Consider the following 22,458-nt stretch of genomic DNA (forward strand, 5'->3'; position numbering starts at 1 on the left):
AACCGGTACTGAAATTCTTTGATCCTGAGCTTCCAGTGAAAGTATCTACTGATGCTTCAAAGGATGGACTAGGAGCAGTTCTGCTTCAAAAACATGATTTGGCATGGTTTCCAGTGGCATATGCATCACGAACGATGACTGAGGCGGAAAGAAACTATGCACAAATAGAGAAAGAGACATTAGGAGCAGTTTTCGGATGTGAAAAGTTCCATGAATACATTTATGGAAGAGAAGTGGTATTAGAGACTGATCATAAACCACTGATAGCGATCTCAACGAAGGCACTAGGAGATGCTCCTCCTCGCATCCAACGGTTAATGCTCCATCTCCAGAAATACAGTCTGACGTTTGAGTTCACTCCAGGGAAGCACCTGGTGATGGCAGATGCACTCAGCAGAGCATCTTTGAGCCATACAGGATCAAGTAACACAGAACATGACGTACAGGTTCATGTAGACTGCATACAAAAACACCTACCAGTCTCTGAGGATAAATGGAGACAGATTGCTGAAGCAATGGCAGACGACCGTGAGCTACAATCTGTAATAGACAAAATCCACCTGGCAGGAGATCAGAGGTTGACAACCCCATATCAGAGCATTAAAGACGAGCTGTCAGTTGTGCATGGGGTGCTCTTGAGAGGCGAACGGATTGTCATACCTACCTCCATGCGCTCACAAATGGCAAAACTCACGCATGAGGGACACTTAGGCATTGAGAAATGCAAGAGACGTGCAAGAGTTTTGATGTATTGGCCACACATGAATAGGGACATTGAAGCACTGGTGCAGCGCTGCGAGACATGTCAGCGGCACAGGTACCAGCAACCTAAGGAACTCCTGATGGCCCACAGGAAACCTGAGGAACCATGGAGAAAGGTTGGTACAGACTTATTTCACCTAGCAGGGAGGGACTACCTTGTCATCATGGACTACAAGTCAAACTATCCAGAGCTGGCGATGCTGACTAATACAACAGCACAACAGGTTATAAAACACACTAAAGCCATCTTCGCAAGACATGGAATTCCGGTGACTGTGGTGAGTGACAACGGACCACAGTTCAGCAGTCAGGACTACAGAGACTTTGCAGAGACTTATGGGTTTGAACATATAACATCAAGTCCACTGTACCCGCAGTCAAACGGCTTGGCTGAAAAAGGAGTGCAGATTGTAAAGCGTCTGCTAAAGAAAGCTGCTGAGACTGGAGAGGATCTTTATTTAGCACTGCTAAACTACAGAGCATCCCCTCTTGAATGTGGACAGTCTCCAGGAGAAATTCTCATGAACAGGAAGCTGAGAACACGGCTACCCTCAGCAGAACACCTGCTTCAAAAGAGACACGGAGATTATGCAAAGAAGAACAGCCAGAGCAAAGCCTATGACAGGAATGCCAAACAGTTATGTCCACTGGAACAAAAGGACACGGTACGTGTCAGATGTGATGGAAAATGGGGACCTGTAGCGAAGGTCATAAAAGAGACAACACCAAGATCCTACGAGGTACTTACTGAGTATGGTAACACACTGCGAATAAATCGCCGTCACCTGCTGAAAGTGCCAAGCACCTGTATTGAAAGTACAGACATAGTTATCTCTGATGGACCAACTGAGCAAACACGAGTAGAGAAAAACTCTCCTAGCTCTACAGCTGTCACTGAAAACATCACAAAAAACTCACCTTCCACTGAGATAGGTCGGGGAAGACTACGTCGTCACGCAATGAAACCTAAAAGACTAATAGGAGAGTGTTAAGTTAGGTTTGAAAAAAAAAACTTTTACTTAGTATTTACTTAGTTATATGCAACAAAGTTTGTGCAGCTAATGTTAGAAATACGCAGCAAGATTGTGTAGTACTAACTTGTTTCTTTTGTTGTTGCTGTTATTATGAGTAAGTGCTGTTAAAGTTGACAAGACCTTGTTATTGTTATTGTTAAGTTCTAAAAAAAAAAAAGAGAGATGTACTGATACTGACTATTGTAACAGTCAACCAACAGAGGGCGCCGTTTAGCGGTGTTGCTTCATGTTGCTTGTAAACGGAGGTTGAGCAATAAAAGCACTCGGGAGAATGGCAGTCTGTGTGTACAGTCCAGTCAATACAACGGCTCTCCTGCAAGTGCACCAAGCCGTGGCGCTCAAAGAACTGCACAAGGGTAGTATGCAGGAGCTGCGCTCAATGACTGGTCTCCCCAGAGTGATGATAGTCACGCCGTGGTCTCTCGGGCAGGCGATGTACACCTTAGTGGTCCAGGAGCGCCACCTTTGGCCCAACTTGGTCTAACCAGTTTGGCCTATTCTGCGGCACCGTAGAGGATTTCACCCAGCAATCCTCAGTGGTTAAAAGGCAGACGGGGACCATTCAACACATCCTGCCCCGGCGCGATGCAATGTCTCGCACCCCCGTCTGTTTGTCGCCAAGGGCGTCCCCCTGCGGCAACAACACTGGCTCCACCACAGCCCACCCCAGTAGGCTGGCCCCGGCGTCGAGGCACCCGCAGAAAGCAGATGCCACCATGGCCGGTCGCCAAGAACCCAAGAAAGGCTTCAAAGCATTCCCTGAGACGGGCATTCCAGGAAGTAGGAGACCCGCTGCAGGTGAGGTTATTTATTTCCTTTTCTTACCTCACCGCATGCCCCAAGGGCCGCGGTACCCACATTCTATGAAAAGAGCAGTCTTCTCATTTCCTGGGCCTCAGAGTCGGTGTCCCCGGCCTTCGTTATCATGACCAGCGGACCCCATTTCACTCTCTGGCAGGCATGGCGCCGCGCTCCCAGCTGTGGCAAATATCCGCCTTGATGTGATAGTCTCCACGGGCTACGAGGACGAAAATCTTCCTCCCCCATCCCAGGCTGTTGCGGGAGCGGTCACAAGGAGCAAGGTAAGTGCTTTGATGTCTCTAGACTCAGCACCACGATATCCGCCCCTTCACGAGGCCCCGCCCGCTGGTACGTCCGACGCTGTACTTCCCTTGGTCCCTCTTGCGCGGAGCTTGGGGGCGTGGCTCGCGCTCCCCAACCCATCGCGTTGGTTGATCAGGACCATCTGACTCGGCTACGCGATTAAGTTTGCCAGGCCCCTGCCCAGGTTCAACGGCGTCTGCTCCACTGTAGTGAGAGGCGAGAATGCCACTGCCTTGCGCGCGGAGATCGCCTCCCTTCTATGAAAGGACGCAATAGAGCCTGTCCCTCCAGCCGAGGTGAAGAAGGGGTTTTACAGCCCCTACTTCATCGTACCTAAAAAAGGCGGCGGGTTGCGGCCAATCCTCGACCTGCGAGTTCTGAATCGGGCTCTGCACAGACTCCCACCGAGATGTTCACGCAGAAACATATTTTAGCGAGCATCTTGCATCAGGATTGGTTCGCGGCGGTAGACCTGAAGGACGAGTAGTTCCATGTCTGATTCTTCCTCAACACAGACCCTTTCCCCGGTTCTGACTCCAATTTTATATTAATCTGACTCCAATAAACTGATTGTCTTTAAGTGGCTTCCTCCTACATTAAAGCTTCAGTATAGTCTTGTTTTAATGAAATTCAAACTGAGAGTCTTTACATGGCTTTCTCCTATATTAAAGCTCCAGTAATGTTATCAATGATTTCGGAGGAATACAGAATATATCAAATAATAACAATTTATTTGCCAGGTAGGATTGAAAACATTAGTTACAGATATTCAAATCAAAGCCAATTTCATAAATGATCAGAATAAACAAACATTCCTAAAAATAAGAAACAAGTCAAAGAACATACCTGGCAGTTGAGAAAACTACATGCAATTGCAAAGCATGGGAAATCTGAATGCAGATTCCTATTATTAAAGTTACATAAATTAAGGTGTGGGATCATCTGATTCCAGAGAACCATGAACAATGTGTCACATTTCCTTAAATACCCAAACCATGAACCTAGGGAATTTTGGGAGTGGTTAGATTTGGAAGTCCTGGGGACATACCTCATTAACATACAGGCAGGGATGGGGATAGACCTTCAGAATTATACAGCATTTGGCAAAGACCTAATAACTTTGTTACCAATAGTTTTATCAACATGGGAAAGGGACCATTATACCAGTCGCACTGAGACATTTCAAATGATACCAAACATGCCTAGTCACATTATTTGTATACATCAGACATGATATTTTGTTACATGCAGATCTTAAGTGATTCTGAGCTGAAGGGGAAGGGGAAGGAGGAGTAGAGGGGGGCAGATGTTTGTGAATTTTACCAGAATAGGCCTAAATTGGCCTGAGGTGAAATAGAGGCCAGATGTGAGATTTGTGTTTTATTGTCCTTGCTTAGTAGGATGTGTTGACTAAGGTAAAAATTTCTTCTGTGTGACAGTTTTTACGACGTGGCTCTCGCAGAGTTCTTTTACTTTTACGACATCTTGATGCAGCCTTACAATATAATCTGACATTAAAGGGTTAGTTCATCCAAAAATGTAAATTCTCTTATGATTAATTTACTTTTAAGCCGTTCCATATTTCTATGATTTTCCTTCTTCAGCAGAACCAAAATGAAGACTTTTATTGGCACATTTCATCTCTGGATGTCCATACAATGCAAGGAAACAACTAGTTTGACGGTCCAAAAGACACATTTAGGCAGCATGAGAGTAATCCACAAGACTCCAGTTGATCAATTAGTGTCTACCGAACCGAATCAATATGTTTGTGTAAAAAACAAATCGATAATTAAAACTTTATTAACAAAAGAAAAATGTGTTCCAGTCAGCAGTCGATGCATCACCTTGCCATTGCGTGATGCAAGCGCTATGGTGCATTTACGTGAGAAGTCGGAAGTGGACGCTTTGTTTACAACAGAGGAATGAATGTTGCAAGAACACGATCATTTTAAACAGCATTCCCGCACTGGCCGGAAGCAACGATTTAATGTGAAAATTGTTTTAATTATCAATTTCCTTCAGAAGACATTAATTGATCGACTGGAGTCATGTGGATTACTTTTACACTGCCTAAATGAGACTTTTGGATCGTCAAACAGCCAGCAGCTGTATGAAATTTCTTTACTTGCACTGTATGGACAAATAGAGGTGAAATCTGCTTCTACAAATTTTCATTTCTGTTCTGCTGAAGAAGGAAATGTATACACATATGGCATAGGTTCAAGGTAAATAAATCATGTGAGAATTTTAATTTTTGGGTGAACTAACCATTTAAACAGTCTAATATAATAGCAGAATGCAGTATATGTTTACTTTAAATTATGAAGTTCTCTGCCTTGTGTATCGCTGTCGTGTTAGTCTGAAAGTTGAATGTTTATCGCCACGCCAGGCTTTAGAAGGCCATCTTCAGAAGAGTGTGCAAATTTGCACATTTTACAATGCATGTGGTTATACCTTGAAACCCAAAATTCAAAGATTAGGACACTGTAAAATTGGTGTGTGTACATAGCTATAGGGAAACATTTGGACATAAAAGAGAGCAAAATTTTACAAAACGTCCATTTAGGAACATTTTGGCATGTCCTCATTTAAAAAAAAAAAAAGTTAAACAATGATTTTTAAAATTCTAACAATGCAAAAAAATTTTGCTTTATATAAAATAATAGTTATCTATATGGTATGTCCCCATTTATGTGTGTGTGTGTGTTCACTTGGCTGAAGATTTGAATTTACATTTTTGATTCTTCAGTGCAATCAATAACACTATTGAAATATTTCCATTCCGAAACCTACTTAATTTCTATAAGAGTATGTCACAGTTAATTTAAAATATAATGTTTTTTTCTAGCTCGTTCCATATGATTCCCTTTGGCTCTGTTGCACGTTATAAACATTGTCCATAAATGTTTCAAACATGAACAAATAACTGCAGTCTAAAAATGTTACTTACTGTAAATGCTGAAGTTAGCAGTTAAGGGGAACTAACTGAAGTTACTTATGGTTCGCATGTCGTAACCAACGTCTATGACTACACTGATAAAAGTTTAATTTATCAACGTTACCTGCACGTTACATCACAGGTAACATTTTGTTGCATTTCATTTACATTGACCTCCTATATCATTTAGTGAATACACACATGAATGGCCACAGATAGTGCAAGTACTCCAACCCATGGCCAGTTGCTATGCACATCGTATCATATAGCCCTGAACCTAATGCAGGTATGAAAATGGGGCCTATAGTCCATGACAGCTAAGGTTAATAGTTGACCTCATTGGTGCTGCACATTGATATTCACAGTAGCTAGCTGAACAAGTGTTTTGCATCATAGCTGTTGCTATCATGTATTTTAGCATAGCTGGACCACTGAAAGGACCAATCAGCATCCATGGTTTTCCTTGAATATTGATTAACTTTTTTGTATTTCTGAACATTTAGTGTTTCAATCAGTTGTGGCATTCAACATTGATCCTGTTAAATGGAGAAGTTTCAAAGGACCTTCAGAGAGCCAAAACGTTGCCTTTGGCTATAAGATAATACAGAGAGAATCATCAAGGTGAGAGCAACATAACCACTTATAATGAAACATAAAAACACAATTTCATAGTTTGTGTGGCACCTACAAAAAGCACAATATGGCCTGGATTCAACTCACTGCAGAGGTTCCAGTCCCACACATACCAGGCAGATATTGGTTTATATTGGATCCTCCTCAAATTTGTATTAGCTGTTATGTGTTGAGAGGCCTTGTGGAAAGAAGTCTTGCAGAACCACACTTGACCATTGATTCTTAAATCTGGTGAATTCATGTATCTCTGTATAGCTTTGTCATCATACTCATACTTTTTCTTTTTTTCATTTAATAAATTAACTTTTCCCCTGTAGTTGATTCTACTTATTCTCACCTCTTTTGTCATAGAGTTATTGTGAGTGATCCTCTAATTCAAATCAACCAGGATAGAAGAGGGAAAATTTATAGCTGTCCTGTCACACAACAAACCTGCTCACCATTGGACATTAATGGTATTTAGGTTTTATACAATGTTTTCATATAGTAATTAAAACGGCTTTAAAACATTATTTTATCAAAATAATAATAATAAAATAAATTTCTCTGTGTTAACAAAGTGCCATCTGAAGCTGTCAACATGTCTCTTGGACTTTCCATGATTCAGGATCAAAAATCTTCAAAATTGGCGGTAAGTTCTGCAACAGAAAACAATTGACATTAAAGAATATAGCACTCTATGAGTACATCTTATGTCTGTTTCACATTTACAAGTAACCAATACATATAATAGGCCAAATGAAATATGCTGAATAAAACACTTACCAGAGAACATACTTAATAAGAATAAACCAAGTCTTAATTTAATTTACCAACGTAAAATTCCATCTCATCCAGATTTGTGGTCCCACCATTCCAAAGAACTGTAAAGGATTCACTTCCTACAATGGCATGTGCTTTATAAGTGAAAACAATGTGGTTAAACCACCTATACCAAGCTCTCTAAGAGGTAAATAAGATTATCAGCAAAGAGATTTTCTTTTTTTATTATTTATTTAATGCAAATTAAATAATTTTCTTCTCTTTTTTGTTTAAATATACTGAAGTTTTACTACATAAATGTATACATTGTGCTTCTCTCCACTTACAGACTGCCCTGGTCAGATTGATATAGCTTTTTTATTAGATGGCTCTGGGAGTGTAGGGTGGAACAATTTTAACACAATGAAGAGGTTTGTGGCAAATGTGATTAAACGGTTTGCTGGGCGGGATGCACAGGTAGGCAGTGCCTTCAATATCATTTCAATTAATTTGATACAAACTTTATACCTAAGATTTTTTTTTTTTATAAACAGCTAAACATAATAGTGTCCTTTTATGTGTAAATGTCTGTTTTGGTTTACAGTTTGCCATTGCACAGTACTCTGTTTATTGTTCCATTCACTACGACTTCATTCAACTCAGTCAAAAAAGCACGTGGGAAGAAAATGTGATGAATATAAATTACATGGGTGGTGGAACCTTGACTGCAAATGCCATCATACAAGTTGTGTAAGACCTGTTTATTAGTAATATAAACTGAATATTTTTATTTAGTGTAGCACATTTCATGCAGCTCATATACTGCACAATATTATATGCTTTACGGGTGCAGTTTATAGGCCTAAGTTAAAAAAATAAAGCTTTAGTAGTGAGCTATAACTGTTACAATGTTGATTTAAGTTAACAAGTCACACAAAACAATAATTAAATCCTAGATTTTGGAAGAAAATGTGAGTGATACTTGAATAAGCAAAGATCACCACTAAGGTACTTTAAGTGGTTGCCAGTGTGTTGCGATGTGGTTGCTAAGGTGTTCTGAGTGTTTGTGAGCATGTTGCAATCACATTTCTATGGTATTGGGTAGTTGCTAGGTGGTTGCTTACTGGCCCAGGTTAAAAGAGCCCAACTTCATGGTATTCTGCCACCTAGATGTTCTGTCACTCTGTTCTCTCCCTCAGTTTGAGGGATTTTTTCTCCAGTTTTATAGTCTGCCTGTTGAACAGTGTTTGTCCAATCTCTTAGGAAAGTAATAGCACAACGTTTTCTTAAAAACCCAATTTCTTTAGGAATCAATAATGCCTGTAACACAGATGGTACAGAAAAAGTTATGCACCAAAGAAAAACTCCAATTACATTTTTAAAAACACTAATCATATGAAATGGTTAATATTAATAATAATAATAATAATAATAAATGTAATAATATATATTCAGTACTGAACAGACTATTGCAAATACTCATCAGCCTAAACTATGTTTGTTGTTAAAAAGGCTGTTTTGCAATCCAGCCCTAGAATATGTTAAAATATTATTTGATTTCTGTCTCAAATATGGAATAAAGTAATCATACAATTAATTCATTTTCTTCAAGCATACTGCTCTTAAGCTTATAGCCACTCTCTTAACTTGGTATATAGCTGTCTTGTAATTTTTATATGAATGTTCAATCAGACCTTATTCTTATCATCTGTTATATAGTCTATTTTCCCTAGTCCCCATGCTTATCTCTTCAAAATGCCCAGGAATGAACTATTTACACCAGTTAGAGGGGCAAGACCATCAGCAAATAAAATCCTGCTTGTTGTTACTGATGGACAGTCACAAGACGGCGGCAGACTGGCAGAAGCAGAATCACTGGCAATGAAAAAGAACATCATACGATTTGCGATTGGGGTAGGTGTTTTTCTCCTGCTCATACAGAAGACATCAGAGGTTTAAATATTTAATTTGTATGCAGTCAAATTCTAAAATGATCTTTACAGTCCATGGGTTCAAACAATTATAATAATTAGGGCTGTCAAATTAACCGTGTTCGGCAGCGTGACATGCAAAGCTTTTAAAACTACTTTCAGAAGCATTATCAAATTGTATTATTGGCAGTGCAAATAAGCACTCAGTTTATCCTTGTATGGCTTATGATAATGATTGTGTATGCATCTTCTCTGATCTCATATTAATTGAGAAAATGCATAAAATAATTAAATTAATTAATTTGTCACATTTCTCTTATGCGAGGCATCACTGTAGGAACTTTTTTCCTGCACTTTGCAACATCACGGACAGACGATTCCGTCACAGGCTCAGCAATGAGAAAGAATTTCTATACTCATAAATACATTATTATACTATCACATATTAACCAACCCAATTTCATGAGTTCTCTGGATCATATAATCCTGGAGAGCATTAAACAGATTTGACATGCTGTCCATAACGGAGGAACTCAAGCACAGGACTGGGATTGAGCTCTAAGATCCCACCTGTACTAACTGACTAAAGAAAGAAATAGACAATTATAAAATAGTAATTGGTATAGGCATTATAAATGTGGAGATGGGGAGGAGGAGGAATGCCAGAAGAATCATCACCAGTGTGAGGGAAGCAGCTGCTACTGTATATCCTTGTAATAAGATTGGCAGGCCTAGATGAACAAGCTTCAATTGAATTTATGATTAGAACTTACCAATTATAAACTAACCAATTATCAACAATTCAAAAATTGTAACAGACATGTACATTTAGTGACAATAATTTTTGTTACATTACAATACATTATAGATTACATATAATATTGAACATTAGTTGTTGTAGTTAATAGTGTAGATATTAGTTAAAATACTTGTGATAAATTAACCACAACATGCAACTGCAACTTTTATTTAAACTCAGCTATTCTAAAATGGCCAAAATTGAAAAAGTGATGTTAACATCCCCAACAGCAACTTTGAACCTCTTTTTGAACCTCAATTATGCTATTAAATATGCTAAATACAATCATTAGATAAAGCTAATATGTCTGTTTTGTTCACTAGGTTGGTGCTGCTTTTGATTATCCCACTGCAAGAGAGGAGTTGAATAAAATTGCTACAGATCCAGATATTGATCATGTGTTCAAGGTGACAGACTTTGATGCACTGAACAGTATTCTTCAAAAACTAGAAGAGAACATTATTGCTATTGAAGGTCAGTGGGCAGCTCAAGAGATTTGGCCTAAAGTATACATTATTTATGTTCAGTAACTCCTGTTGCTTTGCTGCAGGAACCCAAACATCTGGTGATTCCTCCAGAATGGAGTTTGCACAGGATGGATTCAGCACAGCTTTCACATTATATGTAATATAAACACATAAATTATATTTGTCTACGAACCAATTTCAAGCATTTAAACATAAGCCTTTAGATAAACATTGTGTTAAGGTTACATTTAACATACATTTAGTCAAGTGTCTCCAAAGTTTAGACTTTTAGTCTATGAGTAAATCAAATGATTGTTAAGGGAATCTACATTAGATTTATCACTTGATACATAAGTGCACATAATCCAAATTCAGTTCTTTTTTTTGTATTTAGGGAAGTGTGTTACTGAGTGCTGTGGGAGCTTACCAGTGGAAAGGTGGATATGAGGAATATGCATATGGTTCCTTTCAATCAGGCAGTGAACATGACAGTTATTTAGGTGAGGCTTTTTTTAACACACTCTAATTATTAATAGAAGACATGTATAGAAGCAACAAATTTTTAACTCAGAACAGACATACTATTGAACTATTACATTTTGTCTTAAGGTTATTCAATGGCTATTGCAACACTGTCAAACATCCACTTTGTAATTCTGGGAGCACCAAGATACAAGCACCAAGGTCAAGTCATTGTTTCACTACTCAGAAGCAGTTTGGATAAACTGACACTGGATCCCCAAGGTTGTTCACTCGTATTTGTGTCACACAATGGTGTCAAAACCATACATAAAAACATAATATCATCATTTACAACTCACTCTCATAAGCATATGTCACTGTAGTGACATTTATCCTGCACTACCAAAATGTTACATTTATAGCACCTTGTTTTAGGGGATTGCTTTACTTTGCACAATGTTAAACTGCAAATGATAGCTTAAATCATTTACTCCTTGCTTTATCATTTATTTTTCATTTTGTTTGCCGTGATTCGTGTGAAACAACGGTTGTTTTCAGAATATCTGAAAAAGAGCTGTGTCTCAAATGATAAAAGTATCATAAAAACCATAAAAACATTCATCTGTTTCATTTGTGTGCAATATTGCAAGTCTTCTGAAGACATATGATAGATTTGTGTGAGGAACAGACTTAAATTTAAATTCATGTGGGTGGCGTCATGTCATGCTTTTTTCAAATTTTATTTTCTAATGTTTTTAACTTAGTTTTCTAATTGTATTGTCCCTGAGGTCCTCTTATAATGATTGTAAAGTTCAGTCTTGGGAGCCCTCCTAGGGGTTTTACGGCCAGCCGAGAGGATGGGGCGCCACCCTCCTGCGGGGGCTGGGCGAGCTGCCGAGACGGGGTGCGCACTCTTGAGCCGTGCCAGGGCAAGATGCGCTGGGTGGCCTCCGCCTGTTGTCTCACCGCCGAGAACTGCTGGGCCAAGTAAATTAGTTAGTAGTAAATACCACTGCCCAGGGCTCCTTTATACCCGTATGCAGGTGAGTGGCATGGAACTTTAGATCGCCATGTCTCGAGCTCTCAAGAGCGACCTCTAGTGTCACTTCATCGACACAACATCAAGTGAGTGACAGAATGGGAACCACGACTGTAGTGACCATATTTTTTTATTTGTATTTATTTATTTATTTTGGCAATAACCAAGGTTTCGATACAATTAACAATTTTGCTACAGCATTACTTTAGGATCCATATTGTAACTTGGTTTTAGTAATAGTAGCCATATAATAATATCTATGGTTAATTTTGAGGTTTTATATGTGGCTTATACTAACTAATTTTTAAAAGGAAAACAAAGCAACCTAATCATTTTCTACTTAAGCCTATAAATATATATAAAAATGTAAGTAACAATTTAAGTTACAAATTTTATCCGAAGAATTCATACAAATACTGGTCTAAAAGTACTTTTTCGTATTAGATTGAAAAGAAAATGGTTGTATCGCCCATCCCTAAGTCAAATAAAAGACAGTCTCGGTTACTGATGGAAGGAATGAGACGTTGTGTCACGAGTTGACACTAGGGGTCGCTCCTGCGGAGCCCAGACATCTCTGATCTTGAGAAAAGGCCAATGGAAATTGGCATGTGGAATTTGCATGCCATGTATAAAAGGAGTGATGCTGCAAACACACATCAGGTATCGCACTGAGGAGCCGAGCCAAAAACCTGGCCATTTCAGCAGTTGGTTCAGTGTTGTGGCAGGAGGGACACAACGTCTCGTTCCTTCCATCAGGGAACGGAGGTTACATCAGTAACCGAGACGTTCCCTATCTGTCACTCACTCAACATTGTGTCGATGAGTTGACACTAGGGGTCCCAATGGAAAACACCACAAGAGCAGAACTTTTAGGTGGAATACAACACACGGTCTTACCGGTTAGGAGTGGAAGCACATTGTGTGGAGCCTGTCGCAGTAGGTCCTACCCAAGGGGAGGAGTTACTACAAACACAGCGACCAAGGACAGAGGGAGTCTGCCCAAGGAAGATGCAGTTTACCGGCAGGGAAACCATTTTATGGAATATAGATCACACAGGGTTTCCTAGGGGACAACCAGCGCATGTGGAGCACTTACCTCAGTATGGGGGCCGTCGGCTCGGGGTACCTGCCAAAGAGAACTGGTGGCCAGCCGGGAGACCGGAAATAGAGCTCAGGGGATGAGGAAACTGCTCTTATTTTTTAAGTGTGGGGCGCAGTCCGTTGGGTGTGTGGTGAAATAAAATTAGTAAAGAAATAAGGATTCTCCACCCGACCCTCTGGCGGGGAAGGAGTGGTCTGCTTACCAGCTCCCGTGAGTGCAGTTTCCTGAGTCCCGAGGCTGCCCATCTCAGGGGCTTTGAAGCCTTCTTGGGGTTCTTGGCGGCCGGCCGTGAGGCGGGTGGCGTCACAGTCCTGCGGGTAGCTCTGCACCGGGCCGACCCGAGGGGCAGGCTGTGGCGGGGCTGGTGTCGGTGTTGGCACCACAGGGAGACGCCCTAGGAGACGCACCAGACGGAATATGGGGTCTGTGGCTCCGCCTGGGCAGGATGTGCTGTATGGCCTTCGTCTGCTTCCTCACCGTTGAGAACTACCGGCAGAACTCTCCAACAGTGTCACCAAACAGCTCAACATGGGAGATGGGGCGTCAAGGAAACGCACCTTGTCAGTCTCTCGATCAGGTTGAGCCAGAGGTGGCGTTCCTGGACCACCAGGGTGGACATTGCCTGCCCGAGAGCCCGCACCGTGACCTCCGTTGCCCGGAGAGTGAAGTCGGTCACTGATCGCAGCTCCTGCATTAGACCCGGGTCAGGACTACCCTTGTGTAGTTCTTTGAGTGCCTTGGATTGGTTCACCTGCAGGAGTGCCATGGCATGCAAGGTGGAGACAGCGTGTCCAGTGGCGCTGTAGGCCTTAGCCATCAGGGACAATGTCAGCCTACAGACCCTGGACAGGAGCCTCGGACCTTTCCGCCAGGTGGAGGCACTTTGCGGGCATAAGTGCACCGCCACTGCTTGATCCACCTGGGGAATTGCCGAGTAGCCCCTTGCCACCCCGCCATCGAGTGTAGTGAGAGCGGAGGAGCTCACGGATCGCGTACGGGCAGTGAAAGGTGCCTGCCACGAGCGCATGAGCTCATCATGCACCTCATGGAAGAAAGGAACGGGGGTGGAGCGTGGCCATGAGCGGCACTCTGGCCCCAGGAACCAATCGTCGAGACGTTAGGATTCCACTCCAGCCTGATACTCGCGGCTGCCCAGGCAAGCATGGCCGTCAGCTCCGCGTCAGCCTGCGACTGAGCCGCCGCACCCGAGGGTGGGAGACCAGCTGAGTACTCAGCGTCACACATGACGAACCCGCTCTCCGATGCCGTGATCGAAAGCTCATCATCATCAAGTGCCCCGAACGAGATTGCGGGTCCGCCATGAAACGAACCGGCAACCTCGCTCCAGCGCTCGGTTGTAGCATACAAGCGTGACGGGGAGTGGGATGTCCGTGGGGCAGTACCCGGCAGAGAGTCTCCCACTACTACCCGTAGGTAGAAGGACTGAGTGAGGACAAGAACCATCCATGGACGCTGAATACACGAAAAGACACGAAAGGCAGCGATTGTTGCCATCAGACGGGAGAGACATCGACCGAAACCAGGCAATAAACACAAACGGAAAGACATCTTGAAAAAGACTCTTTCCATTTGCGCCACTCTTTTAGAGAAATATTACTCTTTTTGTGTGTTTTATATATATATTTTATATATATCTATATAAATCTTTTGTAGTCATTTTGTATTACTTTATGTTCATTTAATGTTGTTTTTTTCTGACTTTATGTGAACGAAAATACAAATTCACCTGTTTTCTGGATGGAAATACTTCAAAATATCACTGTCCTGGACACAAAAGCGAAGTTTATGGGAAATAATAGCCATTTTCTATACTTTTGAGGCATAAGCAATTAGTAAATAACACTTACTACCCAAGAACAAAAATTTGTGTTACATAGTGCAATCAGAAGATATTTCATGTTTAACGTACCTTACAGAAATCAATGTACACTGTATGTTGATTTTGTAATGAAGTTGGCAGAAAATATTTGACAGGTATGGTATACTGCATAAGGAGGTAATATCTGTATGAAGTTTTAATACTCATTCAAACTGGTGTGTAACGTTGCAAATAAAAGGCAGTAGATAAAACACTGTTAAAGTCTGTCCCTCATCTTTTCTCAGCCTCAGATTGGGTCATACTTTGGAGCTGAGGTGTGTGTGGTGGACTTAAACTCGGATGCCATCACAGACCTCTTGTTGGTTTCAGCACCAACATATACAGAGGCTGACCGAGAGGGCAAAGTCTTTATTTACTTCTATTCACAACGAGTAAGTGATGGAGAAAAAAGGGTTAATAATATGTTGACATTTGAACAACAGTTTTTTGATTAAACAAGATTTTTGTATTGCTATAAGTATTTGTAAGTATTCTTGATAACATGTTATATTGCTCTCCCTCTTTTCTGTCTTGCAGCCGTACTTTACTTTATCAGATACGGTTCTGGTGGGCATGGCAGGGCAGAGAGGACGATTTGGCTCTTCTCTGTCCAGTCCAGCAGATCTGAATGGAGATGGTTTCATGGATGTGCTGATTGGAGCTCCCTTGGAAGAAGATGGACAGGGCAGCATCTACATTTTTAATGGAGGAGTAGATCGAATAAATCCAACATATTCACAGGTAAAATAGACATGGGCCAGGGGTAATTTAAAAGGTTAGTTCACCTAAAAATGAAATTAAGCCATAATTTACTCACCCTCATGTCATTCTAAACCTTTATGATTTTCTTTCTTTCATCAATCACAATAGTTGTGTTTAATATACTACAATAGACAAACACAGCCTGCTTGAACAAATTACATGCAAACAATTATACATTTTAATTTATTGAACTGAGGTAAACATTGACAGTGCAGGGTGGAAAAAGTATATGAACCCATGGATTTATTAACTAATCATCTTTGGCAGCAATAACCTCCATCACTAGTAATTGTGGTTCAGACCTGCACAACAGTCAGTAGCATTTTGCACCATGCCTCTATTCAAAACTGTTTCAATTCCACAAAATTCTTCATATGTCTGGTACTGGTTGCATAGACTAGTCAACTATTATTAATGTAGTCAACAATATCAGCCTGAAGTAGACCAGTTGCTTTGCATGTGTTTTACAAAACGCATATATAGAAAATACTGTGGGTGGTGGATTTCCAAAACTTAGTATGGTAAGAGAAGACTCATTCATATTAATGAGTAAAGCTCTACCCGATTTGTTAGAGTTAGGTTTATGGGTTGGGTAATAGTTTCTCTAACCAATCAGGTAGTGTTTTCCTGGAAAATATGACTGAATTAGTATGAATTACTGTATGAATATGAATGACTTTTCCCCTGCTATATTACGTTTTGGAAACTTTCCAGTTTCGAAACAATCCTCATCCTGTATGCTAGACCCTGTGTCTGCCTTTAATCATCTGTAAGAAAAGGGGAACCACCTGCAACTACAGGCAGTCCTGGATTGTCTAAAATATGTTCATGTTACATGTTTATTCAATTACATCCTTCCCTAGAAGAGTGGTGGAGTGGAGTGGTGGTGGTGTAGTGGTCTAAGCACATAACTGGTAATCTAGTAATCAGAAGGACCCTGGTTCAAACCCCACAGGCACCACCATTGTGTCCTTGAAAGGCACTTTCTCCAGGTTGGGGGATTGTCCCTGTAATAAGGGCTCTGTAAGTCAGCTTTGGATAAAATTGTCTGCCAAATGCATAAATATAAGATAATGTGAGAATTATAACTCCAAAACTCTTTTAAGTCTTTCCCCAGTTAGCGTCCGGTTTATTACTGAGGCCACAAACCTGGAGAAAGCCAGTCTCATGCATGTTTCCACCATCACCTGGTGTGGCGGTGCAATACAAAAAAAATATAGGGGGTGTCTGTTTTTATATAAAATTTGAATTAATGCCTAATAGATTCTAATACAAAGCTGCTTACGAGGAGATAACAGTATGAATTATGTTCACACCTTATGTTCAGACCAAAGCTCAGACCTTTGGTCATTATTTTCCCCTCAGGTGTCAAACTACATATGTGTGTTGATATTTCATATAAGTAGATAAAACTCATTACATGGGGGTGTCTAGTTGAATTCAACTCGACTAATGGGCTCAACTCGACCATAAACATCAGTAGTTGTGCAATCCCTAATGTCTGGTGTGAATCAATCTCTTGTGGTCAGGGTTGGGGAGTAATAGAATACAAGTAACGGGATTACATATTTAAAATACTAAATACAAGTAACTGTATTCCACTATAGTTACAATTTAAATCCTTTGTATTTAGAATACAGTTACATTCAAAATGTATTTTGAATACTGAAGAGATTACTTTGCATTTTATTGTCATTTGTTTCATTTAATATTTAGTTCTTTGAGATGGAAAACATTTATACAAATAAATGATGCGATCTAAAGTGCATTTGAACAGCATTGAAACACTTTCTTAAGATGTGTTACATTCATACGAGCAGACAGAGAAGTTTGAAGTAAGTGTGGAGCAGAAGAAATAGAAATAAACCTTTACGCTAAGCTAAAATTCTATTTTTAACCATTTTACATGCACATGTTACCAGATATGTTCATATTTATTTATCAAGAAAATTCATGTTGGATCATTTATTTTTAGAAATAAAAATATCTAAAAATCCTTAAAACAAGATAATTTTGATTTATTTTGCTTTAGAATCAACACTGCATAAGATATTTAGGTTTTTCAGATAATGTATTTTTAACATTTGTATTTTGTCTTAGTGTACTGAGTTTTTACTGTATAGTCAAAACAAATAGCAGTGCTGAAGAAGTAATCCAAAGTATTTAGAAGACATTACTGACCTTGAATAATCTAAAGGAGTACATTACAAATGACATACATCTGTAGTGGAATACATTTCAGAACTAACCCTCCCAACACTGCTTGTTGTCATGACAAAGCATCTTAAAGCATCTAGAGTTGAGGTCAAGACTCAGATTGGGACTTTCCAGAGGGTGTATTTTCTATCATAATACATGTAGTCTATTTTTGGTCCTCTTCCATAACTCGTCTCTTGCACTACTTGCCCTTGGTTTACTTCTTGGTCTCTAACAGGGTACAAGGGGCTAAAGGCACACCTGGAAATTGTGCTTTTTTCTGGTAAAAAGTATCAACATTGAAAAAATACATTTATATCTATTGAATTTTAATGGAGTAACATAATTTATTTGAAAATAAATAATAATGGAAGGTTGTTTTTGATTAAAATTCTCCTCCAGAATATTGTGCAAATATATCGGCAATAGTTATAGGTTAATAGTTATCTTAAGCAACTTTTTTGAGTATTAAATTAAGATCAAAATAACCATTTCAGAAAAGGGTTAACAAATTTCAGTTAATTTCAATCACATTTGGTATTTCATAACAATACTCAGGAATTCTATAAAGAAATAAATCTCCATTGTGATTGGATCAGTCAATGTGGGCCCACTTTGAACATTTTTCTTGACAAATCTATAGCCCCTTTGTAACATATCTCTATATCTGTCCGTTCCCTCTTTCTTCCACTATGTGTAATGACAGAGGATTGCTGGATCATCTGTGCAACCAGGTTTGCGGTTCTTTGGGATTTCACTAAGTCAGTCCTCTCTAGACCAGAGTGGAGACAACCTACCTGACATTGCTGTTGGGTCCATGGGAGCAGTTCTAATTTTCAGGTATGTTTTGTCTTACAAAGCTCTTAAAATAAAGTGGAATCCAAAGTCTAAGGCCATGTCCATACTTTTTGTTTCATTTGAAAATGCATTGTTTTTTCTACATATATGTCATACCCACTGGAACAGCTTTTTCCTCCACTGACACTGACACTTTTGAAAATGCCCCCACGCTGTCCTTTAATGTGCATGTATGATTATAATTTTTTCACTCAAAGTATTATGCTAATAATATTATGTAATGTTTGAAATTGATAATTTTTTATTAAATTTAAAAGATACTTTCATGAATCCTTCTAATTTTTCACAAGTGGTCTCAGACATTTGGACCCAACCATATACCTACCTCATACAAAATACAGAGGTACACATACGTGTGTGTGTGTGTGTGTGTGTGTGTGTGTGTGTGTGTGTGTGTGTGTGTGTGTGTGTGTATTTATCACTTTGTGGGGACCAAATGTCCCCATAAGGATAGTAAAAGCCGAAAGTTTTGACCTTGTGGGGACATTTTGTCAGTCCCCATGAGGAAAACAGCTTATAAATCATACTAATTTATGTTTTTTGAAAATGTAAAAATGCAGAAAGTTTTCTGTGAGGGTTAGGTTTAGGGGTAGGGTTAGGTTTAGGGGATGGAATATAAAGTTTGTACAGTATAAAAACCATTATGTCTATGGAAAGTCCCCATAAAACATGGAAACACTATGCGTGTGTGTGTGTGTGTGTGTGTGTGTGTGTGTGTGTGTGTGTGTGTCATTCAGGTCCAGACCTATCATGCGCTTGGAAACAAAAGTAATTTACAAACCATCTAAAATCCCAACCAGTGAAACAGACTGCCAAAAGACACTGGAAAACACTCTGACAGTGTGCTTCACCATGAGTGCATACAAACATGCCATAGCAGGTTTATGAACAAGTTGATTACATAATAATATAAAGTTTTCATAGCTTGAAAGCTATATGTGTTTTTCCTCATTTATAATGTTTTTGAATAAAAGTGCCTGTAAAAGTGAATACAGAATAAATATAATAAATACATTTTCTAGATTTGGCTGCAAAAATTAATTACACCATAAAGCTGGATGCCTAGCTGACAGAAATTTCGAGCATACTTCTCAAAAGATAACCGTGTCCTCAATGATCAAATGACTGTTGGGATGAAGGAAGAATGCAAGGATCATCGTTTCATCATAGATGTAAGCTACAAATGCCATTGTTGTTTTCCTTTTTATTATTTGTGATACAATTTTCTGTGACTTTTATTGAAGGCTAAATTCTGCAATGAGATAACATGCATGTGAATGATCAATTCCTAGGGTGTTATGTTATTAACATGGCTTATTACATCTACTTTTTTTGCTCAGTCAGGTTTGTTCAGAGGATGCTCTAAACCCCTTGTCCAGTCAGTTAACATTAATATTTATTGGTCTTCCATCTAGCACACTGCAATACTTGTGGCCAATAAAATGTGCCAATAAAAATGTAGAATCCTAATTTTAGCTGAAATAAATATAATTTATTTTCTTGTCTCAATCAGGCTTGTTCAGAAGATTCCCTGAACCCGTTGTCCAATCAGTTAACTTTCATATTTGAAGGACTTCCATCTACAAAAATGGAAGACTTGAGGCCAATACTCCTGCCAGAGATAAAAAACACTTCAGATCACAATGTAAGAATTATATATAAAAAATATATTTTTTTTGCTTTATATTGGAAGCCATCTCATATATCTTGTGCAATCTTTCTTATAAATAAATGCAAAAAAATGTGATATATTATTTTTAATGTAATGGTATTCATACATTTTGCAGTGCGGTTTTAATGCCCAAATACCCGTCTCAGCTGTACCCTAGTGTGCAGTCGCTGAACTTCGAACCTGAGTTTGAGTCAAGGCTCGAGGTCCTTTCCTGGTCCCACTCACTTTCATTTTTATTTTAAAATCAAAATTTCCAAATACTTTTTTGAGGCAGTTAACAGTAGTTGCAAATTGTGGCTTAAAATAAATAAATAAATACATATTTGTTTTATTATTTACACCCCTAGTGAGCAGGCTAAATATATAGACAATATAATTATGTATGTGTAGTACAAGTCATGGCTTAAAATAGATAAACTGAGAAAGAGTTAAGGGCCTATGTTTAAACAAAAATATTTAGTATGAACTGTAAGATAAATGAAAAAGTCTTTGAAGTCATTCTGATGTGATGAGGAAGTGCATACAGATCCATTGTCCTTTGTTATTTTGCTGATGACAGCTTTAGTTGGCAATTTATTTATTGTTTATATACCATTTAAAGAGTGTAGTATATCCTTTGATCAAGGTCATGCAAGCAGAGGTCAGTGAGGTTCACCGCAGTCCAACTGGAAGCTAATGGCAGTTAATCACAGTAAAGTCCATCCAGAGTCTAAGGTTCAGGCAGTGGCCAGTGAAGTATCCCATGTCTTACAGTTGGAGTTGGCATTCATCCTCAATTAAGTCCACCGTAGTAGACTGAAGTGATATCTGGCTGGCACAGGCTGCAGTAAGTCGTCATTGCTCAGCAACACGTAACAGTGGGAGTCATACATCAGGCAGGTCCAGAGCTGGATCTGGCAGGCTCTGGCAACCTCAGGAGATGTAGCTTGAGGTTAAGACAGGGAAACAAATAGAAAAAAGTGCCACCAGCAGAATTATAGAATATAAGAAGTGTTTCCGTTTCCAGCAGACCTGACCTGTGCAGCACAATGCCCGTTTCACATCACAAATGAGTACAACGTATTGTTTCCAGTGCCCATGTTAACAGATTACAGCATTCACATCGGAAGTATCAGCAGCGCATCAGAGCGTAGCGTGAGCTGCAGTGCAGCGGGGGTTTCGTCTTCAAGTCTATTTTTGAAGCGCTGCTCGCGCTCAATTAAAGTGACCATGCACTGTTTATGGATAAAATGGATGTGATTTGACACCAAAAAGTACACAATGACCAGAATAAGCATAAATTAGTAGTCTATAGTGTGTCTTTATATGAATTAAAGCACATCTGAAAAACAAATGAAAAAAATGAAAAATATTTTTATTATATGATTATGTCTGAAATATGGTTTATTATTTAAAACAGTAAATCACAGCTTTCACTTGTAAACACATGCACGTGACAGACCGTGACGTCTGTTAATTCAGAACATTCCTCATTTCTGTTCAACAATGGATGATAGAAGACTGATTGTGGTGGTGAAGAAAAATAAAGCTGTCACGATTCCCTTGTTGTCTGCCCTGTGTTTCACTTGTCTTTGTCTAAAACTACACTTCCCATGATCCCCGGCCCTCATCACTGCCAGCCCTGTGTCATTGTGCTCACCTGATTGTCGTTTGTCATCATCATAATAATAATAATAAATAATAATTCCTTGCATTTATATAGCGCGTGTCTCCTGTGTATATAAACCCTGTTTGTTCTCCATTCCCTTGTCGATCGTTGATGTTTGTTGATGTTGGCTAATGTTTGCTCACGTTGTGTATAGATGTTTGTTCGTTGTTACCTTGGCCTCCGTGGATGTTTCCTCAACCGTTGTTCCCCTTTGGATGTCTTTCGTGTTTTGGCTTTATTTTCCCTTTGTGGACGTTTCATTTGTTGCCGTGTTTGCCTGGTTATTTTGCTGCTAATAAAACCGCATTTAGATCCACACCCCCCCGTCTGCCTTCTCCTTACAATCATAACAAAAGCGCTCTATTGTTAACCTTTTTTAAATGTAAACGTGGTCCTCCTCCTCCTCCTGTAAATAATACATCCCGACA

The 22,458-nt window shown here is 39.5% G+C and overlaps 1 protein-coding gene across 1 annotated transcript in view; it reads left to right on the forward strand.

The window, feature by feature from the left end:
• Positions 1-22,458, forward strand: part of LOC127626818 (integrin alpha-X-like) — a 50,098-nt gene that overhangs the window by 7,907 nt on the left and 19,733 nt on the right. Inside the window, 18 exon segments of the mRNA XM_052102880.1 lie at positions 6,345-6,462; positions 6,826-6,929; positions 7,035-7,105; positions 7,312-7,423; positions 7,565-7,692; positions 7,820-7,965; positions 8,979-9,129; positions 10,269-10,419; positions 10,496-10,569; positions 10,807-10,912; positions 11,022-11,167; positions 15,140-15,286; positions 15,432-15,635; positions 18,559-18,692; positions 19,448-19,590; positions 19,733-19,773; positions 19,775-19,882; positions 20,224-20,355. Coding sequence (XP_051958840.1) covers positions 6,345-6,462; positions 6,826-6,929; positions 7,035-7,105; positions 7,312-7,423; positions 7,565-7,692; positions 7,820-7,965; positions 8,979-9,129; positions 10,269-10,419; positions 10,496-10,569; positions 10,807-10,912; positions 11,022-11,167; positions 15,140-15,286; positions 15,432-15,635; positions 18,559-18,692; positions 19,448-19,590; positions 19,733-19,773; positions 19,775-19,882; positions 20,224-20,355 — 2,216 coding nt within the window.

This window comes from Xyrauchen texanus, chromosome 33, assembly GCF_025860055.1.
Source record: "Xyrauchen texanus isolate HMW12.3.18 chromosome 33, RBS_HiC_50CHRs, whole genome shotgun sequence".
Lineage (NCBI taxonomy): Eukaryota > Metazoa > Chordata > Actinopteri > Cypriniformes > Catostomidae > Xyrauchen > Xyrauchen texanus.